Source organism: Sphaeramia orbicularis, chromosome 18, assembly GCF_902148855.1.
Source record: "Sphaeramia orbicularis chromosome 18, fSphaOr1.1, whole genome shotgun sequence".
Classification (NCBI taxonomy): domain Eukaryota; kingdom Metazoa; phylum Chordata; class Actinopteri; order Kurtiformes; family Apogonidae; genus Sphaeramia; species Sphaeramia orbicularis.
The window spans coordinates 23,170,287-23,192,817 of NC_043974.1; the positions used below are offsets into that span (position 1 = coordinate 23,170,287).

A 22,531-nucleotide genomic window follows, 5' to 3' on the forward strand; every position below is an offset into this window, starting at 1 on the left:
ATCTGTGTGTGTGTGTGTGTGTGTGTGTGTGTGGTCAGCATGTGACGTGTCATGTGAGTTCAACGTGTGACCATGACTTTGTTCCCAATGTTGGCCTGTCCAGGTCCTGTGGCCTCTCACACAAATCCATGAAGACTGCAGGAGAGCACACTGAACTGATAAGCAAGGTTATAATAGTTTTGGATTTTCCATTATAGTTTAGTTTTATTTAGTTTTGACTTTTTTTTTCTCTAATTCAGTTAGTTTTAATTAGTTTTTACAGCAGGTTTGCTAGTTTTTATTAGTTTTCGTTATTTTCTAAATGCTTAGTTTTAGTTTAATTTTATTTTTTTTTTATATCTTTTATCTTCTTTGTCGTCATATTCAAATAAATCCCAGACAGGACTCTGCTGCTTTCTCCCAACTTTAGTCTCCATATTTCCAGGTAGAGTGAGGACGCGAAGACAACTCTAAACGACAAGTGATGGACTGTTAACTGTCATAACTGTCAGCTAAAATTGCTTGAGGGAAATAAATCGATTTCGTATCAATCCCGCATTGACAAAGACGAAAACGAATGGAATTTTATCCATAAGTTTTATCCGTTTTAGTTTAGTAAGCACACAATACAGTTTCAGTTAGTTATTGTTTTTTTCTGTTAATTCTAGTTTTTATTTATTGCAGTAAACGAAAATGTTTTTACAATTCTAGCTTTCGTCATTCCGTTAGTTTTCGTTAACGATAATAACCTTGCTCATAAGGAATGTTATCAAACTTGTTTTGGTGCACAACTCATTTTAAATAACATTAATAGAATCTGAATTATAGAGAATCCCTATCATGTTATGCATAGGCTAGATTAAATAGGCATACTCTTTAGTAAAGACAGCCACATTCTTTTTTTTTTTTTTTTTTTTTTTTTTTTTTTACAGCAAAATCATTAATCCTAGAAACCGAAGAATCTCTTAAATCTTGACTTTCAGTACACATATTATTGTGAAAGTTATATTAAAGTTAGTAATTTGGTGACAAGTTGATGAAATATAGAAAATAAATGATCCAGTCTTGAACATTTTAGTAACACTTGTTCTGATCTGCACAAATGGCTTCATTATTTCACATCATTTCATGCATCAACACGTTTTACTCCTCATGTCTTTAAACCACATACTATCATGTCACCGTGCAACACAGACGCCAAACACGCAGATGCCTTTGTCATATCCTTGTTTGTAGTTTGTCCCATTTGTGGATCAAGTGCTACCACAACAGTCAACAGAGACCCTTTGTTTGCAACAATGGAACCAAACCCTGCACCCTTTGCAGAAAAACAAGTTTGAAAAACCTCATGCTAGGTTGGAAGTAATGGTGTGTTGTGTGTTTAGAGGTGGAATGCAAGTGAAAATAATACTCTGCTGGGGTGTTTTTGCGAAGGTGGGAGCTAAAATAATGCCCGTTCTGTTTCAGTACACAACTTAATGCCTCTCCCCGTCTTTCTGCCGCGGCAAGGTAATGGCTTGTGATAGCTTCGTTAATGCGTCATAGCCAGGTTATAAAAGCGCCATTGGAGATTTATGAAGACGTCTTTAGTTACAGGAAATTTCGATGGCAAGATCCAGGATTTTTTTTAGGGGGGAGCTGGGACGCGGGGAGGAAGAAGGAGAGCGAATGAATCCTTCAGCTTTGCCTCAAGGGAAGGGGGATCAGGTTATATGCTCTTCATCATCGAGATGACACACATGGAGCTCATAGACCCTCAGAGAGTGGGGACTACAAATTTAAACAGGAAGGCAGCGATAAATCCCGCCCCCAAATCCCCTCAGTGCCCACACACACACACACTCAGACACACACACTCCGAGTCCGTCCAAGGGACAAACTTACATTCGTTGTCATTTTCGGAGAGTGCGGTCCAAAAGCCAAACAAGTGGAACTAAAGGGAATGTTTTAAAGGCAAAGCTGCTGTGAAGCAACACATTGGTTTTAGCTTGCTTTGCACACAGGGGAACACTTTACACACACACACACACACACAAACACACACTGACACCACTCCAGTCTGCGCATGCACCACTGTGCCCAGAGCTAAACAGAACACCCACTTGCATTTGTGTCTTTCACGTTGCATTTGCATTCTTTATTATTGCGTTTGTTAACTCAGACACACTCATGATGCAGCTAACACGTTCCGCACCGTACACCAGAGGCAGGCGGACTCATGTTAACAAACACACCAAACACACTGAGCTTTGCTGCTTTCCAACCCTTGTTTTCTTGTTAATTTATTGTGTTAGATGTTTAATCTGCTCTTTTGCTTAACACCACATTCTCATTTTTTGCTCCCTTTAATCTAGCTGTCATAAAAACAAAACAAAACAAAAAAAAAAAAAAACATGTTCCCATTTCACACTAAAGCCAATTGTGTGTAATTTGAGTGTGCGCTTGCTTGGATTGTTGCAACAGAATGGTCACACATGCTGTACACACAAAAACAACAGTTATTAAAAGAAAAGCTCAATCAACCTAAAACAGAAACTGCCTTAGGATGCAAAATGAATTTCAGTGTATTTTTGTTTTATATGGTATGAAGGGAAAAAAAACAACACATTGAACTGTCCAGGTTGACTGTGGATGTAATACACAGAACATGATGAACTTGTATTATCCCTATAACAATCTTTTCTAATTACCTGATATAAATATAGTGTTTTATCATTTTCAACCAAACAACAAAAACACAGAAACTCGGTTCAAGAGTTTTCATTTTGTCTTCTTATCTTAATGATACAGGGGTTATTTTCTTTTTCGTTCATACAAAGTAGTAGTAATGTGATGTTCTCATACCTGACATGTTTCGGCTGTCGCTGCAGCTGACGTGTTATCAGCTGTTTTTACCCAGAGGCGTGGCCGTCCCAGTGAACTGGTCAAATCCACTGGGACGGCCACGCCCCCCCCCCCCCCCCCACACACACACACACACACACACACCGTGTGATGCTCTCTGGAGAAGGGAGTCCCAAGTGTGTGGGAGCATGTACGCCCACTTGTCCCAGTTGATGGTACCGCTGGCCCGCTTCCATGTCAGGTATGAGAACATCACTCTACTACTACTTTGTCTGAACAAAAAAATAGCCTCTGTAACAGAAACTCAGGGTTCGTTTCAGGTTGGTGTATATTATGATCACCCAGCTATTGTCTGGTTCATTTGATATTGCTCTTTGCTGTAATTTCTACATATTTTAAAGCATTTTTTGTATTTATGTTACACTAAACCAACAAAAACAAAGCAAACTTGAGTTTTTTGGATTCTTGGCATGTTGCACCATAGTTCAAACTGCATATTTTCTTGTCTTGGATACATTTTTGACAGTTTTTTTACTTAAAGCTGTAGTGGTTTATAGTATTCAGCGTCTGTGGGCAAATAACCCAGTGTATTGTAATTCAAGAGAGTTAGGGGAAATGAGACTCTTGCATCTATTCCTTGCTTGTGTTTTTGGACTGTAGAAAACCTTAATGCTCTGATTTTAGCTGGTAGCAGGGTTTAATATGTGATTGACAGCTGTAATGGCCAATCCCTGATCAGATTCAGTCAGATGTGACCCGGACATGACTTCAGGCCCTGTCTGTGTCCCAACATAGAAACATGGAAAAACATCTTCTGTCTATATTTGTATTATGTAGTCGTGATTTGGACCGAGCTGCAGAAGGATGGTGCGTGTATTGTCAAATTCAAACACCCCCCCCACCACCAGTTTCAGCTCCAGTAGCTCTAAATGCCACCCACAAGCAAAACTCTACTTCCACTTGAAATAATGTATACATAGCATCTATTCCCAATGTCCCGTTTCAACCAGAAATCTATGAAATCGAGCGATAAAACTGCATTTCTTGTGACTTTTGTGCTGGAGTTAAATGGAAGTCGCGTCCCGAAGCAGATAGACAGACCGACGTGCTGGAAATAACAACATCAGCATGTACACAAATTCACATCACTCACATAGGAGCGGGTGTTTTGCTGCGGGAGGCCGGCTGTCACTCAGCATGTGTGGAATATATAACCAGGGCTGCAAAATGCTCCACGGGAGGGGGAAGGAATAGAGTGGGAGTGCAAACACTGAGGTCTGGGATGCGTCTTGATGCAAATGAAGTAGCTTTGCATAGTCCACTGCAGCGAATGACAGTCAATATGGAGTCAGATGTAGGGTTTAAGTCCCTGCGTGGAGGAACAATATGGCACCATCCAGTGTTATAAAGCTGGTGAGGGTGGGCGAGTTCGACCAGCGATAATGGAGGTTTGGCCGAGCGCTGACCTTGGTAATAACAAGTGAGATACATAGAAAGACTCTCATCCACTCTGTGATCCTTTATATGGACTAAATACACCCCCCCCACCCCGTCCTGCCTGACTGTCTGCCTCCTTGTGTGCATTGCTACAGCGCTGTGCAGTCTGATTGAGGTTGACTGCAGTATTATTTTCATTAATTAAGTTTTTCCACTTCCTCCGCCTCTCCCTCCTGTCTTCCTGTCGAACGAGGGTGGCAGAGCGACGCCCTTCCTCTCCTCCGTCCTCTGGCGCTTCACATCCCCCCCATCACTGCTGATCATTGTCTCAATTACTCATCCCTCCTCTCCCTCCCGTCCCCTCGTTGTTCTTCCTCCTTTCTCCTCTTATCTGATCCCAAAATCCCACTCTTCCCTTCGCTCCCTCTTTCCCTCACTGCCCTCCCACAGCGAGGTGGGAAGGATGCGATGCTCACCATGACTACAACTCTCTGTCATCTCTGCCTCTCATCAGCAACTCCAGGATTTCACAGATGTTCTGTGATTATTCCTGCTTTGATTTGGTGATATCTTTTCCCCCTGAAGTGCGACAAAATTTCCAGCATTTTCAGTGTTTAGCGACTAAGATTGCGGGGGAATATTTTTCCAGAGCAGCTGTGATCTCTTTGTTCGCTGTGTTCCTGTGAAATTGTGAGGATTTACTGAAATAGTGGCACCTGTGACATTTCTAATGGATTTAAGAGGATTTGTCGTGATACAGTTCACTGTTTTAACAAAAATTGCCTTTGTGATATTTGTGACCTGCTGATTATTATGTTTAAAAAATAGCTTGCATTTGCAAAATGACATTTGTGGAGGCTCTCCTGGGTCAATTTGGCTCCCCTGCTTTCAGTCTCTGTCTTTGTGTCTCCCACTTCTCTGTATCCATTACTGTTCCACTTTTCCATAATGGAGACATCAGAGTCTTTTACCTCTGTGCTATCTATCATGTCATTTAAACTCTTTCCTTACTTCCTTACTTTCTGTTTTTAACTTCTCCACTTCATCTCTGTTCTGTCACTCTGCTCCTCCTCCTCCTCTCACTCTAAAATCCGTCTTCCCCCTCCCTCCTCTTTTGTCCGTCCACTGGGCTCATCTCTATCGTCTCACATAGTCTCCTGTCCCCATCATATCACCAACAGCTTGTCACAGGCAATCAGTCTCCAACCCCCCCTCCCCCGCCCCCCCAGCTCCTCCTCGCTCTTCCTCGCCGTCTTCTTCCTCACCTCCCTCATCTCCCGTCACCCTCTTGTCCTCCTTCGTGTGTCAGGAGTTATTACTCTCTGAAATCATTGTCCTCTTTTCTCAAATAGACCCGTTTAAGGGTATTTACTCCACTCTTCATTTCTCAACGTGGGCTTTAGTTGAACTAACAGCCCATCACAAAACTCCAATGTGTCTGTCAGCTTTTACTTGTTAAAGTAGAAGTTAAACTTCCCTAGATTCCTGTTATCTCTCCTCATTCCCATCAAAACACAGGCATTAAAGACCCAAAATATATCACAGAAAGGTAATATTGATCCAAAATGTTTCTATTTCTATGTGCTGGTTTCATTTAGCAAAATGTTTTCTCAATGGAAATTAAGTATCTATAAATAATATTCAGTGCATGTTGCCACAACCTGAATATGATATCTGATTAAACCAAAAATATTTGTCTAAATCCCAGTTTAGTTCTCAATTTGGCAGACTTTTAATCTGCACTGCATTAAAAAATGTGTTCCTCCTACCTAAGTTTAGCAGAAAATATTACACAGGCCTCTCAGGGAGGAAGAAATACTATGAATTAAAAATGACTTCACAACAGAGTAAATAGTGGACGAACTTGAGGACTGCACAAACTTCTCACAGCCTTTCCTGTAAAGATTCTTTCTATGTCCCTCCATCCATCCCCGTCTCCTGGCTTACCCACCACACTGCTGTTCAGCTTGACCTCCACCTGTTTCTCTCCTCCTCCTGCTTTCACACTCTGCATCCTGCAGCGATGGAGAGAGAGTGAGGGAGGTGTTAGAAGTAAAGCTGCCTCTTTTTCACACCTCCCTTTTTTCTCTCTCGCCCGAGCCATCCGCCATCCCTTCCTCTCCGCCGCTCCTCAGACAGGCTAATCTACAGCCTGAGGGGAAAAAGTATGTGTGTGTGGGGGGGTGACTTTTATATATATATATATATACAGTATATTTAATTTTTTTTTTAAGAAGAGTTTGTGAGGGTCAGCTTTAGGGGCTCTGGCAGAGAAAATAAAACAGGATGGGTGGTGTGGGCTGAGGTGTCCAGGGAGGTTGCTGGAGTCAAGAAAATTACGTTTACTCCAAGTCGTACTCTGGCCACATTGTCAAATAAAGTTTTAAAGATAAGAACTTCAATGCCTTCAGCCCGCAGACTACTTATATTTAATTCATTTACTCACACCCTTTATCTAAAATTAAATGTAACAGGAATATCTGCACTAATGCATCGGGTTAGTACAGCTTGACCTCCCTCCTTTTACGCATCATTGCTAGAAATAATAACAAGAAGAACATTAAACATTCAGTTTATATTATGGACATGCAACACGCATCAAATTTGACCCTCATCACTAGCTGAACCTGCAGGAACACACCACACACTGCAGACTAGGAGCAGTACGCTGCCATGTCAGGTGCACTGGGAGCAAACAGGTGGTGCCTAGCTCAAGGGCACACAATTTCTCCGCTGGTTTGGGGATTTGAACCTGCAGCCGTTCAGTCACAAGCCGCTTCTCCATCCTTCTGGGCCTCGAAATGAACATCTTTGATTTGATTACACAGAGTGTGATGTTAAGATGTTTATTTGTTGCAATATGCAGTAATCCCACACTTTCTTTAAATGTAATTGTTTAATTTTCCAGTGTGAAAAAGCCTGTTAAACCGCCTGTTTTGACATCAGCCCCCAAATTCAAATCAAAATTCTGTTAATATCACTTAAATTAAAACATAAGCAAAGCTAATGAGGTATTATTGGCGCTTTAAATCATTCAACGCAGTGTGTATTCTATCCTCTCATTCACTTTCTCTCTGCACATAGTGTTTTAGTGTCTCAGGGGCTCTATTTATTTTATATGCACCCTTGATTGGATTACTTTCCCTTTTTTCCATCCGCCAGTCTATGCCCCTCTAGATTACCCCCCCTCTCCTGCTATTTCTCCAGCCCAAGTAGCAACTGCAGTTAACTGAGAGCGGTTGAGTCCATGCAGCGTGGCGGGGGTGTTAATAAATTCCAGCAGCCTGCTAAATGAGACTTATTAAAGCACTACTGCCTCATAGTTTGACATTTCAGAGCTTCTGGTGGAGTTTTAAATCGCTGCCTCTGCAAATGTCACTCGCTGACTCTCCGGAATGGCCGACCATATGAATAGAAGCTATTGTTGGTGTGGGCTATAGATTGAGAGTGAGTGATTTTGTGTGGCTTTAACAGATGAGTTTCTATTTTGTGTGTGTGTGTGTCTGTGTGTGAGTGTGCCACCCTGTTCTTTTGCTAATTGTGTAATTTTTGTCTTTCCATCCCTGCAGCTACGTCAGATGGGACGCGCCAAGGCCTGGATAGCATGAGAGGGGGAGTGTGTGCCACGCAAGGCATGAAGGTGGTCCTGAAAGTGGGACAAAGTAAGTACTCCCTCTCTACCTTATTTTCTCTCCCGCAAACTCTGAAGCACCCACACGTGAGCTATCCCATATGTCCAACTCCTGGAGCTCCAACACACACTCGCTCCTCTCTACACATTCACAAATACACAAAACACACAAATTATTATTCATGCAACACACACAATCCTTCACTTATCGCACAGTGTGACTAACACAGATTGGCTCCAGTCCACCGCATCTCACATCATCTCCCATCTGTACAGTACAGAGCAGTACACATTCATTACTGCACGTTATCTGACATGCAGCCTCTTCCAGTTTTAAGCCATCTCTTATCTTCCCCTTTCCGAACTCGCACACTCTACACACGCACCTCGCTTTGTACGTGTGTGTTCTCACTGAGCATATTAGGGCTCGTTAAGTGGTGAGAACAGTGGAGAAGTGTGGGATCAGTCAGCTCTAATGAGCCCTGTTGACTCCCGTCTCACTCTGCCTTTTAACTACTACAGACTCATGCCGGACACACACTCACAGATGCACTTCTACACACTCATCCCACAGTGGTATATACATTAGTACCATAAGCATGAACCCCACACAAGCCAGGACACACATGGCGCAGACGATATGTGTTCACTCAGACATATGGACACACACATGCACAGAAGAACACACACAGCTAAAGCCTGATAACAAAATGACTCCATTCAGCACAATCTTTTTTCTTTTTTTTGGTTTTTTAATGACTCGTGGCTGCACACTCTAATTTGTTTGGAAAATATTCTCAGGTAATGACCCTCACATGCAGGGTTTAAAAAAAAAAAAAAGCTGCTGAAAAAAGCCCATTTAAGCATTTTCACTGACCTGCACATTCCTACACATAATAGGCACCTGTCCTTCACACGACCCCCCCCCCCCCATCCTCCTCGCACGCATGCACATGAACACACACTTGCCCATTTCTATTCCTTTAGCCAATCCGGTGTTATCAGGCCTCGTGTGTTGTAGGTGCTCTTCAGTAAAGAGCCAAGTGGCGCTTCTATAGCTCTATCAGCCCATACCATCAGCATAGTCAGCTCAGTTCAATAGAAATACCACCCAACACACACATACACACTCACACACTTTCTTTCCTCTTGCTCTTTCACCACGCAGGCGACAGAAGTGCTCTTCCCTGTGATACACAAACACTTTAACACAGTTGAAGTTCTACAAACATAGATCTTTCCTCTTTAGCTGCTCATTCTCTGTTTTGCCCATTTTTTTTTCTTTTTTTAACCCCTTTTTCATTCAAGCAACATTGCCCATTTCCTTTTCAAATTCCCTTTTTCCCCATCCTCATCACCTCCCTTTCACTTTGCATGCTTGCCATCTCTCCTTACAGCTCCCTCTCAATCCCCATCTCTGTTATTTTTTTTCTTTTCCTCTGTCTTTCTGTTCTTATCTGCTGTGTGGCTGAAAGGTCACGTCTGTGCTGTTTGTCGTCTAAATAAGCAGTGTGCCGCCTCATGGTGATCTCTGATGAGATATGGCGGTCTGTTCAGCTCTGAGGAACACACACACACACACTCACACTCTTGCACTCTTGGCCTCCCACACACAAGCATTGACCTGTCCTTTCTTATTTTATTTTTTATCTATCTTGCTTCCCCTCTGTCTCTGTCACACACACACACAATCCATACACTCTCGCACGCACATATAGCCCATACCTCCTTCCACTAGCCCCTGCTGACCGCACAGCAGTTCCTATTGATCGGGACAGCGCCGCCCCATCTTCTGTTTGGTTGTCTGTCATGTGGGAACACCAGCCAATTGCTTTACACATCTCTAAATGTCAGTCTATATAGGTTGAAGGCTTTGCACATGCATACACACTGGTATATACTACGCGTGCATGGGTGTGATGCACCTTTTGTGGGTTTACTATAGTTTCATCCTATCATCATATCCATTTTGATCTCGCCAGCTGCTGCAACGACCAATAGCAGGCTTTCTTTTTGAAACCTGCAGGACTGTATAGTCATACCCTTGCATAAAGCTCTATTCTTGCGCCTACTGTTGGCCAGATGGCTCCGAAGCAAACAAAATTAGTATTTCTGAACCATCTCTTTTAGCGGTGAGGAGTGGCACTTCTACAATGGCTGCATCTGTGCGTGAGCGTGTGTGCATACATGTGCGTGTGCGTTTGCATGTGTCACATAAATGCACTTTAATACCATCACCATTACCGAGGGCTTGCGAGACAGATGGCCTGATTTAGCAACTACAGATTACAAGCCGTTATGGCCTTGTGTAAATTCACTCTGGCCAAAACAACAAACGGCCTCTCTTTAGTTTCCCATTCAAACAAATGGAAAAGTGCTCATACGTAACACATCCAAGCCCAATCAATATGTGCTCCCCTATAATGGGAATTGAAGGGAGGGAAGCCTTTATTAAACCTCTTCTGTCTCTTTTTTATCTTTCTGGCTGGCACCTTCTTTGTCACTTATTGGTTCCAATTCCGGGAGCCTTGGCTGCAAAAGCAGATAGGGTCTATCTCGGTATTTCTGCCATTCTGCTTACATTTCCACCCATATTTTTCTTCCGCAGGTCCATATGGGCTGCCTCCGAAGAAGCCGGAGCCACCACCACGTGCCACCAACAGAAACTCAGGTAAGCACAAGACCAAATGGAGATAATCCACGGCAGATCCATCCACAAAATGGATGGAGGGAATAGGCAAAGACTGGTAGATAAAAAGAAAAGCAGCAGGGAGAGGGAGGGACGGGGCGACAGATGGAGAATGTGCAGCGGTGACATCTGTGGATCTCTCTATTTAATTCCATATCTTTCTCCCTCCCTCTCACTCTCTCTCTCTTTTTCGCCTGCTCTCTATCCCTCTGCTCTTCATCTCTGCGACCGGCCCTATGAGCTAAGTGCTGCAGGCGGGGAATGGATTGCTAATAGCTACCTTGGGAGAAGGACAAGAAAAAGAGAGGGAGGAAGAAAGAGACAGAAGGAGAATGAGAAAAGGGGCAGCAGGAGTGAGGGCTAGACCGGCGGCGACATTTGAGAAACTTATGATTGCCATTAGTTTGTACGGCCTGGATTCTGTAGTTCCGTCGAGAGAGAGAAAGAAAGGAAGGAAGGAGAATTACTGAAAGATGAGGGTAGAGAGAAGGAGACATAGGGGAGTGATGGAACAGAGAGGGTAGATGTGGGAGGCTCATAAGGAGGACAAAGAAAAGAATAATTGAAAAGCAAAGAGGAGAAGGGAATAGAACAAGGAGATGAAATGGAGAGAAGCTAGACTCATGCTCTATCTCAAAGCCAGTCAGTGGAGGACAGAAAACACTATTTACTCTCTCTGCTGTTCATTCCAGGTTTTTGCTGGGAGTTTGTGCGCTATACCAAATGTGTGAAATGGGCATTTACACATAGTCCAATCACTTGTCCATACCTTGCATAAGTGAGAGCGGTATGTGTGAAGTAAGCAGTGTGGATTGTTTTTACCGGGGCACGCTTTAGAGTGATTTGCATCACATAATGAGGCATTTTACACATTTTTTTCCTCAGAAAAGGGACATATCAACACACACTTAACCACATAGCTGAAAATATTCAAACTCCTGGCACAACAGTCATGTCAGCACACTGAGGATGATTCAAAATCATTGGCCCAGCTAAATACTGGATTACTGGTTGCTGTCATGTTGTGATTTTGTAATTAATCTGATCTTCACACATTCAGGGGCCAACAGTTCTGACAGTGCTCACCATCAGACTCTCTCTCAACTTGTCACAAAGCAACTGGAATCAAAATGTGGACACGCATCACGCACTACTACGTGACCACAACACCCTGACAGTTGCTAATATTAATCACACTCAACACATTTCAAGATGGCGGGAGGAAACAGATCTTTGTCGAATAGACCTGATATATTGAGGAACCTGTTGTAGAAAAACCAAAATCCCAGTTATTATTTAAAAAAAAAAGGCAATTTATGTGACACTGAAATGTTGGCGATTTATTTTGGCACATTTATCTAGAGAGGAAAAATAACAAATTAGATGGAAAGTAGCAAAAAAAATGTTTTTAATCCATTGTGCTTCACTCATTTTTGTTAGTTTAAAGACAGTAATGCCACATATTATGAAGCTACATTACATAGCAGTTCCACATTAACACTCAAAATGTAAAAATATTCCACCAATTTTCACAATTTTTATTTATTTCTCATTTTTATCGGTATAATACAATCCAATCTCCTCATGTTGAGGAGCAAGAAAAGAAACAAAAGAACAGAAAACAAACAAATGAATAGAACTGCCTGTGTTTGTGTCAAAATGTGTTTAGGTCCCTTAATAGACACATTTTTCCCTGAATGTCAGCCATTTTCCCCAGTTTTTTTATACACAGATTTTCCTTCAACTTCAGTTTATGTGTAAAATCTTCCATGACAAGTATATCATCTATGATTGAAAGCCATTGTTTGTAAGACGGAGCATCAATCTTCTTTGTTATGACCTTCTACCCGGCCGGCCACCAGGAGGATCAACACTGTACATTTTATTGACTTATTCTATGTATTTAGGTTATATCACTTTTTCAAAAATGCCCAAAATCTGAGAAATATGTAAGTCTGCAATGAAAAGGCCCATTTTATTTCTTCACCTAATATTCAAGGTGTCACATCCTCTTTGCTCATGTTACATTTTGAATTTCTTGCAGCTTTTTAATGATTTTGAAATGACGTAACACAATATCTATCATGCATTCAGTGTGATGAAGAGTTTAAATGCGCTGCTTCATCTGTCATGTTGGATAGACTTACTTAACCACTGATGGCGATAACAACTCCCATGATCACACAGTATCACAGTGTCCTCTGTTACTACTTTATTGTTTTGATTGAGAGGCTCTTGAGTGGGAGAAACTACCAACTACTGTCTGTAGCATAGTCGCCTCCTGAGAAATGAATAATACGAAAGAAAAAGAAAGGCAACAACAGGTGGCTTTAAGGTAAATAAGATTATGTCACAAGATTACCTTGACCTGGTCTTTTATTTTTGACCTCCTTCCAAGGTGAGATTCACTAAAGAAATATAAAACAGGGAGGGTGAAAAAGAGCCCTGGAAGTCCGAACCCACGACAAAAAAAGGTGAAGGGAGTAGAAAGTAGAGGGAGCGAAGCGAGGAGGAAAGGTGAAGGAAGGGGATATAATAAAGCGAGCCGGTGAAAGGCGGCGGTCATAATGGAGATGGAGAATGAGGGATGTAGGGTTAATGGAGGGAGGAAGAAAGCAGGAGGAGGAGAAGGCAGTGTAATCCACATTGGGTATTAGTGCTTTGCTTCCAGCCAGTCCAGCGCGACAGGGGGCCGAGGGGATGAGGTGTGTTTGCGTGTATTTGCTTACACGGTTGTGTATGTCCATATCTTAGTGTGAGTGTGTCGGTTGGTGTGTTCGAGTTGCTAGGCACTGAGCTCCGAGCAAGGTAGGTCATTACAGCAACAATAACCTGAAGACGGAGTGAACCACGGAGCGAGGGAGGGCGAGGAACCAGAGGAGGCGCAGGAGAGAAGCAGACAGGGAGAAACGAAAGGGATGTGTGCCAAGAATAATGATAGACCAATCCGAAGGCTCTATATAGCAGAGGCTCCCATTACCGGCCTTAACCAGTTCACCACACACATTCACACGGTGCGGTGCCAGAGCCTTACCCGCTCTCCTCTCCGTAAACACACACACACACCTACACACACACACACATATCCAGACCTGCGTCCACCTGCTGAGTTCTGACCTGGCCCCCTGTGGAGAAACTGCAAGCGCTGGGGCTGTGAAGATCTTAGGTTTAAGCCAGACACACAACAGACAGAGGGAGCAATCAGCTGACAAACAGAAAGGTAGAATGACAGACAGTTTGAAAACAAGACCGATAGATGACAAGAGACAGACAGGCAGCCAGGGAGGAAGGCCGACGGGCGGGCGGATGGACGGACGGAGTGTGTGGTCTGGTGGTAGAAGCAGAGTGGGGAGGTTCTCTTCATGTGGCTGGATGTAATGCTAAGTAAATACAGTTGTTAAGGTTAGGGAAATAGAGTGTGTTACCTTGATACACACTGTGGCTTAGCCGTGCTGTCCACAAGAGTATATACTATAGAATGCACTCACACTCACACGGTTACACACATTCCTCTCTCTTTTTATATGCACTGCTGACCACTTCATCACATCAATAAAGAGACCACATATGAGCCTCTGTGAGATTTCCTGCATACTTTACTGCATACCACTGGGATCAGACTCTGTAGCCGTCACTAGCCGAGCTAAACCAGCACCATCACTCATGTTATAGTGGTATAGAGCCATGAGGATTGGTGTGTTTATTTAAAAACTCATGAAAGCATAAGTTGTGAAAGCAAGCTGTGTTATTGCTCTGGCATGGTCTTGATGATTAATATGCATATATAAATCAAAGGGAAACAGTGAATGCAGCTTATTATAGTGTCTGAAGACTAAAGCTAGGAGTGAAAAAATGCATGTTAACTGAGATAAAAACAACATGGCAGCCTTTAAATGTTAAATAGAAACTACTAAGAACAGGACATCTAGAAAAATTAAACAGAATTGTAGGTAAAAATGTTATTATTTTGCCCTAATGTTAATGTTCTTGCTGTACAAAAAAACAATATCTTTGCACACCAGGAGACCTTTAATAAACAGTAGGTTTGTAATTCATCTTTCATGTCATGCATTCATTCATGTCACCTTTTTTAATCTTCTAAAAATCGCAGCCTTCCTTATACGACCTGGAAAACAAGAATTAAAAAATAAATAAAAACAGAATAAAAGTAGTTGATACACAGTCGATACACCCTTGATAGCTACAAGGGTGCACATAAAGGTACTAAAACTAAGCTGAAATCAGCAGCTGTAAACATAATAGGAGCAAACTCGGGGAAAAAAAAACCCTCAAAATTAATTTTGGAACAAAGGGAATTTCAAAAAAAGTTGTCTTGTTCTTGGGAAATTTGTCTTTTTTTCTCAAAAGAAAAATTGTAGAAATATAGCCTCATTAAAAAAATCTGTCTAACATTGTTTTGGTCTGGTACTGGATAGCTTATTAAGACCATGTTTTTGGCAAAGAGGCAACATGGTTTTTCTGTAATACTGAGACCATGTTCAGAAAGTCTCTCAAAGAAATGTTTTTGTTGCTTGTCATAAGTGCAAATTACTTAAATTGCACAAATTAGATTTTTGTTCTACTTTTATGAAATGTAGACACCCCATGAGGCCCCAGAATGTGTTGCTTTATCCATGATTTAATTATATTTAAGGATATTTGACTACTTAGTATTAAGGTTGTTTTTGCAGTAATAAGTCTGTTTATGATGTTGTAGTTATTGGACTAATGTTGTGATTGTGTTGTTTCAGGCGGCACAGGGAACACCACTCAGTCTAGAGGAACCAACAACTTCGGCAGCGATGACACCGGCGGCAACGGGCCCCTCCAACCCTCCAACATCGCTCTAATCGCCGGGGCCGCCGGAGGATCTGCTTTCCTCCTGCTGGTCACCGCTGTAATCTGCGTGGTGTGCTATCGACGGCGACACGCGAAGCACTCGGACACCCATCACCCTCCGCTGTCGCTCTCCTCCCTCACCAGTCCCAAGCGAGGAGGTGGTGGCGGCATCACCAGCTCCAACAACAACGGGTCCGAGCCGAGCGACATCATCATCCCTCTACGGACGTCAGACTCGGCCTACTGCCCGCACTACGAGAAGGTGAGCGGGGACTACGGACACCCCGTCTACATCGTCCAGGAGATGCCGCCTCAGAGCCCGGCGAACATCTACTACAAAGTATGAGACGGCCCCAGTTCCGGCCGACTGGACACACCCACATCCCTTTACCCACTACCAACCAAACCCCGCTACAAATGAAGCCACAGCAAAGCTTGCCATTACAGCTCCCACCCCTTAATACTACCAGTATTTTCCCTTGGACTCCCCCTCACCGCCCCGTGAGCCCACCCCCCTGGCCACAGCTGTGTTCTAGCTGAATCAACCTCCCTTCCCCATTTTCACACGAGTGGGCCACTAAGTGTGTGTTTAGGGCAATGTCATAACCGAACATCGCCCTTCTTAACAAGGCCCTCGTGAATGGGCAAGAGCCTCTGAGTGCCCCCTTCTTGCTTACTCAGAGCCCCGCCCGTCATCCCCAAAACGCCAGTATGCGTCTGCAGCGCACACTCTTTTCCAAGGACTATGGACCTGGCACTGGGACCTATGATGTATTAAAAAAGAAAGAGGGGAAAGAAAAGAAAGTGAAGAACTACAAGTTAAAAAAAAACAAAAAAAACAAAACAAACTATAACCCTGATCCTACTTAGCACCGGAGAACTCTGATTCGCAGAGGCCATACCTGCCGAGCCCACTGCCCCGCCCCTCAGAGCTCCATCAGCCAACCAGAGACCGGCCCCTGCCACTAATTCACCAATAGGATTCTAGTTTGTTTGTGTTTGTTTTCTCCTGAGGAAGCAGGGGTTACGGACTCGCCCAATCAGCAAACCCGGGCGGCAGTCACATGACTAGGCCCAGGCCTGAGGAGATCTGACCAATCGCGTCACGGTGACACTCAGAATCTTGTATATTTTAATAATGTGTGTGTGTGTGTGTGAGAGAAAGTGTGTGTGCGCATAGGACTCGGATAATATTATGGCACTGCTGCTCCACATTAGAGGTGTGTGTGCAGTCGGTGCGCTTCAGTACAGCAAGTCTGCATATGAGTTTGCATATGCACGTGTGGGGTTTAGTTTGTATGTGTACGCTTCGTGTGTGAGTGACTGTGCGTACGTGTGCGTCCTTTAGACTTGTCTTAAATACCAAAACACAAAATAGTGAGCGAATATCAAAAAAGTGAGATTTTTTATCGCTATCAACACTTATAGATTATATATATGAATATCCAGTAAATAATTTCTAGATGTTTTTTTTTCCCGTTCTCTATTGTTTTATGATTTTTACCCAATCTGTTAAAATACACTTCTGTTACATTTTTTTATCTGCTGTTTTTGTTTTTTTTTCCACACCGTAGAATGACCTTATTTCCTTCCTTTTCCCTTTGCAATGTATATTAATTTAATCCCCTTTTTAATTTTCCCAGTGAACAGAGGTTGTTTCTCTCTTCCTCTCTTCCCTCACTCATTCACTCCCTCCCTCCCTCCCCTCCTCCTCCTCCCCCCTCCCCTCTAGGGTCTCTGAACTCTGTGTATATTTTTATAGCTCCTTGTACTATGCTGTAGTTTTGAAGTTTAGACCTCGTTTGTGGAAGTGTTGAGGTAGAACCATCTATGAAAGTTTTTTTCTTTGTTTTTTTTTTTTTTCTCAAATGCTTTTTTTTTTTTTTTGAAACGCAGAAGTGAAAAGAAGTGAGGGGCGAGGGGGAGGGGTGAGTGGAGGTGGTGATGGTGAGGAGGGGGGGTGAGAGGGGATGAAATGAAAAAGAAGAATAAAGGAAAAAAAAGAGCAGGGCGAGAAAGAGAGTGCTGTCTGGGGAGGAGGAATAAAGCAGTGTCTGAATACCGAACTTTCAAAAAAAAAAGAGAAGAAGAAGGAGGGAGGGAGGGAGGCGAGGCGAGGAAAGAAAAGACTGTGAAGGAATTGCACACTAAAGACGAAAAAGCTGAGGGAGGGGAGGATGGGAGCGGCAGGAGTGAGATGAAGGATCCCAAGAAGGACGGGATGGAGAGACCGGATGAAAGAGTGGCTAGCGAAGATGAGGAACCTTTTCTGAGCATTTCTGAACGGAGGCGACGGACCAACAGCCAGAATGGATTTCAGAGCAGTTGAACTCTTAACCGTGGAAAGGAGAGATCTCATCACACACACTCACGCACACACAGACACACATCCACTGTAACTCGGTCACACTTAATGTTAGCGTGAGGTGGCACATTTTAGATTTGCTCCTCTTTTCCTGCAGGATTTGTTTGGAAATGCACCTCTATGCATCACGCATAAACACACACACATTTACTGTCTCATTTGTTCTTAAGGCTGCACAGTATATTTCTAACTGTGGACACACAAGAGAAATACCCCCCCCCCCCAGGCAGTCGGTACACTCTGTTTCTCCTGGACACAAACTCCCCCACACACACAACCGAACACAAATTTCACACGTTTTAATGACTGTCACAAATGCCGACTGATTGCATTGAATGACATACATTTCTCTCTCTTTCTCTCGCCGGCTTTTTCTCTTGGAAACACACACACACATACTTTTACCCACGCTCGACAAAAATGCTGATTTCTTTCATATGACTGTATTTGTGTGATTACGACTAACCAGATGGACATGGGAGGGATGAAAAGAGTGATTGTGTGTGGTGTGTTTTCTCCTGTCTTTCACACACCCTCACGCCCTCACACACACACACACGCACGCACGCACACACAGAAACACACTAGTGCCCAGCACCTGAACCTTGGAGGGCAATAATGCATTGCTGCCTTCAGAGGTGCAATATGTTCACATGTGCATACTAATAAAGCTGTTTTGTGTTAATCAAACATGTTTATGGCTTATGTGTAAACTGAGTGGCAGTGGAGAGCTTAAGCATTTTTTTAACATGCCCATACTGTAAGGCCTCCAGTGATGTAGCCATGTTTTGTGTGACGCCAGTGTTAACTCTGGACCTTACCACATTTCTCAGCTGTGTTTTGTATCAGTATCTAACATCAAGGTATCTTTCATACTTACAATAAGTGTCACATTTGTCTAAAAATGAATTTGTTCAACACACTATGATGATGTTCAACTATTTTTTATACCATGGATGAGTTTAAATTGTATTTAACTGTATCAGAATTGATTTCAAAGATGAAATGAGGAGAAAACACCTCAAAGTTTTCTTTTTGTACAACTACCAGGTTGTGTTTTTAATGTATGCTGTTAAGTCTATGTCTATTTAAACATGCTCAGAGTACTTAAAATATCCTCCAAGCCAAATGAAGTGTCACTTACTCTTCTGCAACTCTTTGGAGCACTCTGATCCAAAATGACAGTGTTTTTTTTGTTTTGTTTTTCAAAAATGGCTGCTGCCGCGAGGAAGGCAAAACTTCTCGGACTTTACGGCGTCGACTCCGACAAAAGAAGCCACTGCCCTGTTTTCAGTCCAATTCGCTCCCTCTTCCCCCCTCTCGCTCAGCAGAATGTCAAACTATCTCTTGGACTCCAAGTTTAGTTTTTTTTTTCTTTTTTAATTGTTTTATTTTCATGTCGATGTTATTTCAAAGTTGTGTCTCTGGCTCTCACTGTTTGTGTTTGACTGGTCGACTCAACGTGTTGGCTTTTCTAAAAACCATGGACACGGCTACTGGTTGTCATTTTGAAAAAAGAAAGAAGAAAGTGCTGTTTATGTGGAATGGGTGTTGAGGAGAAAAAAAAGCTGTTACCGCCTGGCTCCCTCACCTCTCCGTTGGTGAAAGTGTGTGTATGTGTGTGTAAATGTGTGTGAGTGTGTGTGTTTCTTTGTGCCAATAGCCAGCGAGCGGAGGCCGTGGAGCAAGGTGGCTCTCGTATGTGACGTGTTGAGACTTTGTATTTGGGACACCTCTGTGTGAGAAGGGGTTTTTTGTGTCCTCTCCTCCTCTTCCTCTCTCCTCCTTACCCCCTTGTCTACTCATCACAGCAACCCCTGTACCCCCCATCCCCCTCCCTCCCCTCCCCCGTGCCCCCTCCCCTCCCCCAACACACCTCTAAAGAGAGGAAAAAACTAGTACATTCCTGGTTTGGAAAAAAAAGATTGAATAAAAAACAAACAAAAATGTTTAAGCACCACTCTTTTGGTCCTGTTGTGTGATTCATTATTGTGTGAGGGTCTGCTGAGGTCTTTTGTTCTGCTCCTGTGCTTATGTGTGTTTCAGAGGCCCACTGGTAACCCTGCCTTTAATAGAAGGTCTCTCCCCTTATCTCTGGTTTAGGCTTGTCTCAGCAGGGGCTCTTTCACTGCCTCTGCTAATAACACTGCCATTTCAGACACACACACACACACACACACACACACACTCTAGCTCTCCCACTGGTCTTATCAACAAGTTATCAAACCTGGCTTCGTTAGTGTTGAGTGTTGCTTGGCAACATATTGACCAAGCTGATTTCATTCTGTCTTCTCCCCTCTTCCTCATCTATTTATCCCTCTCTTCCTCTAGCTTTGTGGCACATTTCTATGGCAACTCTTAGCATTCTTTGCTTCCTTTTCAGATTTTTTTTTCACTCATCCTTTCGAGGTTTGTAGTGTGCCACCAGGGTGGCCTGTAGGATGAGATGACCAGGCAGCTGCCTTTGCCCTTTGATCTGCGATGTGTGTGAGTAGATTACAAGCCATAACACACACATCCAGTGACCCCCAGCCCCATATACAAACACCACCACATGTTCAAACACAAATGCAATCTTGTGCACAGACGCACAACAGCATTGATCTTGGGAGACACTTGTCACTGCCTCTGCCATGACAACCTGTCACTGGAACTGAAGCCAAATACAATGAAGGTTGGCAAACAGTAAACAGCTCATCTATTCACCAACAACCTGCTAAGGCTGCTAATCTACCAAACACCTTCAGTCAGTGTTAGTGTCACCTTCTGCAGCCTCTCCTTTCTCTACCCTTCTGTACACTCTAGCTGTACATTTCTCATAAATGAGCTGTGCCATGACCCCACATCATAATTAAACAAGTTCGCAGTAAGATTAAATTAAACCAGTTCTCTAGGTTTAGTGTAGTATCTACTAATCGTACACTAATATATCCTGTTATCGAGGGTCATTTTGGTAGCAGATATCTTGTTACATGAGGAAAGGCACAGCTGTTTGATAGTGGCTCTGTTCTCAAGTCACCCTCATGACAGTCAATCAGCATGTACAGTATCAGGCCCTGAAACTGAAGGAGGAAAATGGATTCAGAAATCTTTATTACTCACACCTGTGCTCTTCTTACTGTGACATGTCGGCTTGCCTGCTGTGAAAAAGTTATTACATTGCAAAAATAAAACCATTTGCACACCTAGAGACCTTTTCTTTGGACAAACTGTGCTTCATGCTCATTAGCTGGGTTGCACCTGTCGGGGAGTAACATATACTTTTGTCCTTTATCATAATATTCTATATAGTTTCTCAGACATATACACTATCACCCATAAAGTTGGAATAAAATATTTTTACCTCTCCTTGTGAAATGACTGTGACAATGTGATTTATTTTTTATAGACAAAGTGTAATTGGGACTCAGTATGTAATCATTGCACCTGCTCCAAAGTGATTACTCATGTGTATAAATAGGAATAAAACAAGGAATGTGTCTGAAAACCAAATTATTCCAATTTTATGGGTAACAGTTTAGATCCACCCAACTTCAAATGCTTTAAATACACAGCTTATACACATATTGTATCTTATGTTGGCACTCACAGCTACTTTCTTGAAACAGCATCCATAAAATCAGAGCTAACACACCTCTGACTAGTTCTATAAATGAATACCTGCTCGCCAAATATGTCTTTGTATGACTCAGTGTCAATGGAAAATGGTTAACAATGAAGAAGCAAGTAGCTGCCAATGAGTCGCTTACTCTATTACCAAACCAGTAGTGATAATGTTCCTTCAGTGGCTCACCACTTTTGTTAATCCATAGAAACCACCAGCAATATTCCCTTCAAAGAGGAACTAATGCTAATCTAATGGCTGTTAAGCCTTAATGAGTTTGCTTGCTTCTTTCCAGTCGGGTTTAAAGGAGGCCTGTTTAGACTATCGGGACTGCTGTGGTCCCCTTATCATTATGTGCTCATCATTACTCCTGCTAATCTGTTCTGCTCAATGCACACACAGATGAATATTAATGCCATGGAGGATGATAGCACGCGTGTGTGCCGCATGAACACACACAGACAGATGCAGATATGCGCCCAAAGTTGGAACGGCACAACCACTGGTACACAAAGATGAACACGCACACTCTTGCGTTGCCAAGTGAGACGACTGAACCTCCTCCTCAACTCCACGGAGGAAGGAAAGCTTGATCCACACACACACAGAAACACACCCGCCGCTTCTTTCCCTGATACTTTATCACAGCAGCAGAAGGATCGAAAGAGAAAAGAATCAGTTTTAAGTGAAATCAATAGAGAGATAATCCCCTAAATTAGATTTTGAAAAGCTTCGCCGCTGATGCGCAACTTAAAACCCAAGGATTGGCCCACTTGACTTACCAACAAAACAATTCTCAAGTAAGACGCAGTTACCATGGGAATGAGCAAAGGTCAAGGATAAGAGGAGAGGGAGAAAAAAGGATGGCGAGAGGGAGACAACGCTGTAAATCAAAGAAATATACCCAAGAATCTGCATACTGAATCAGGGCAAAAGTGCTGTGATTACAATGTCATAGTGATTAATGTAGTATAACGTCCTCACACCCTCAGGAGGAGAGGCTCGCAGGGCGCACGAATGGTTCGCACCTGACAGACCCGAAATGTCATGTCATGATTGGAGGAGAGATGAAGGGTTATAAGGCCAAACCTTTGTGATTGGATGCAAAGGCCTGTCTGTGTGTGGCCAGACCTGGAGGCGGAC

The 22,531-nt window shown here is 43.0% G+C and overlaps 1 protein-coding gene across 1 annotated transcript in view; it reads left to right on the forward strand.

The window, feature by feature from the left end:
• efnb3b (ephrin-B3b) overlaps positions 1–17,303 on the forward strand; it is a 78,210-nt gene extending 60,907 nt beyond the window's left edge. The window contains exons 3-5 of the mRNA XM_030162300.1: positions 7,830–7,922; positions 10,500–10,562; positions 15,332–17,303. Coding sequence (XP_030018160.1) covers positions 7,830–7,922; positions 10,500–10,562; positions 15,332–15,765 — 590 coding nt within the window. The 3' untranslated portion in view covers positions 15,766–17,303. The remainder of the gene's footprint in view (positions 1–7,829; positions 7,923–10,499; positions 10,563–15,331) is intronic.
• The last annotated feature ends 5,228 nt before the right edge of the window (positions 17,304–22,531 follow it).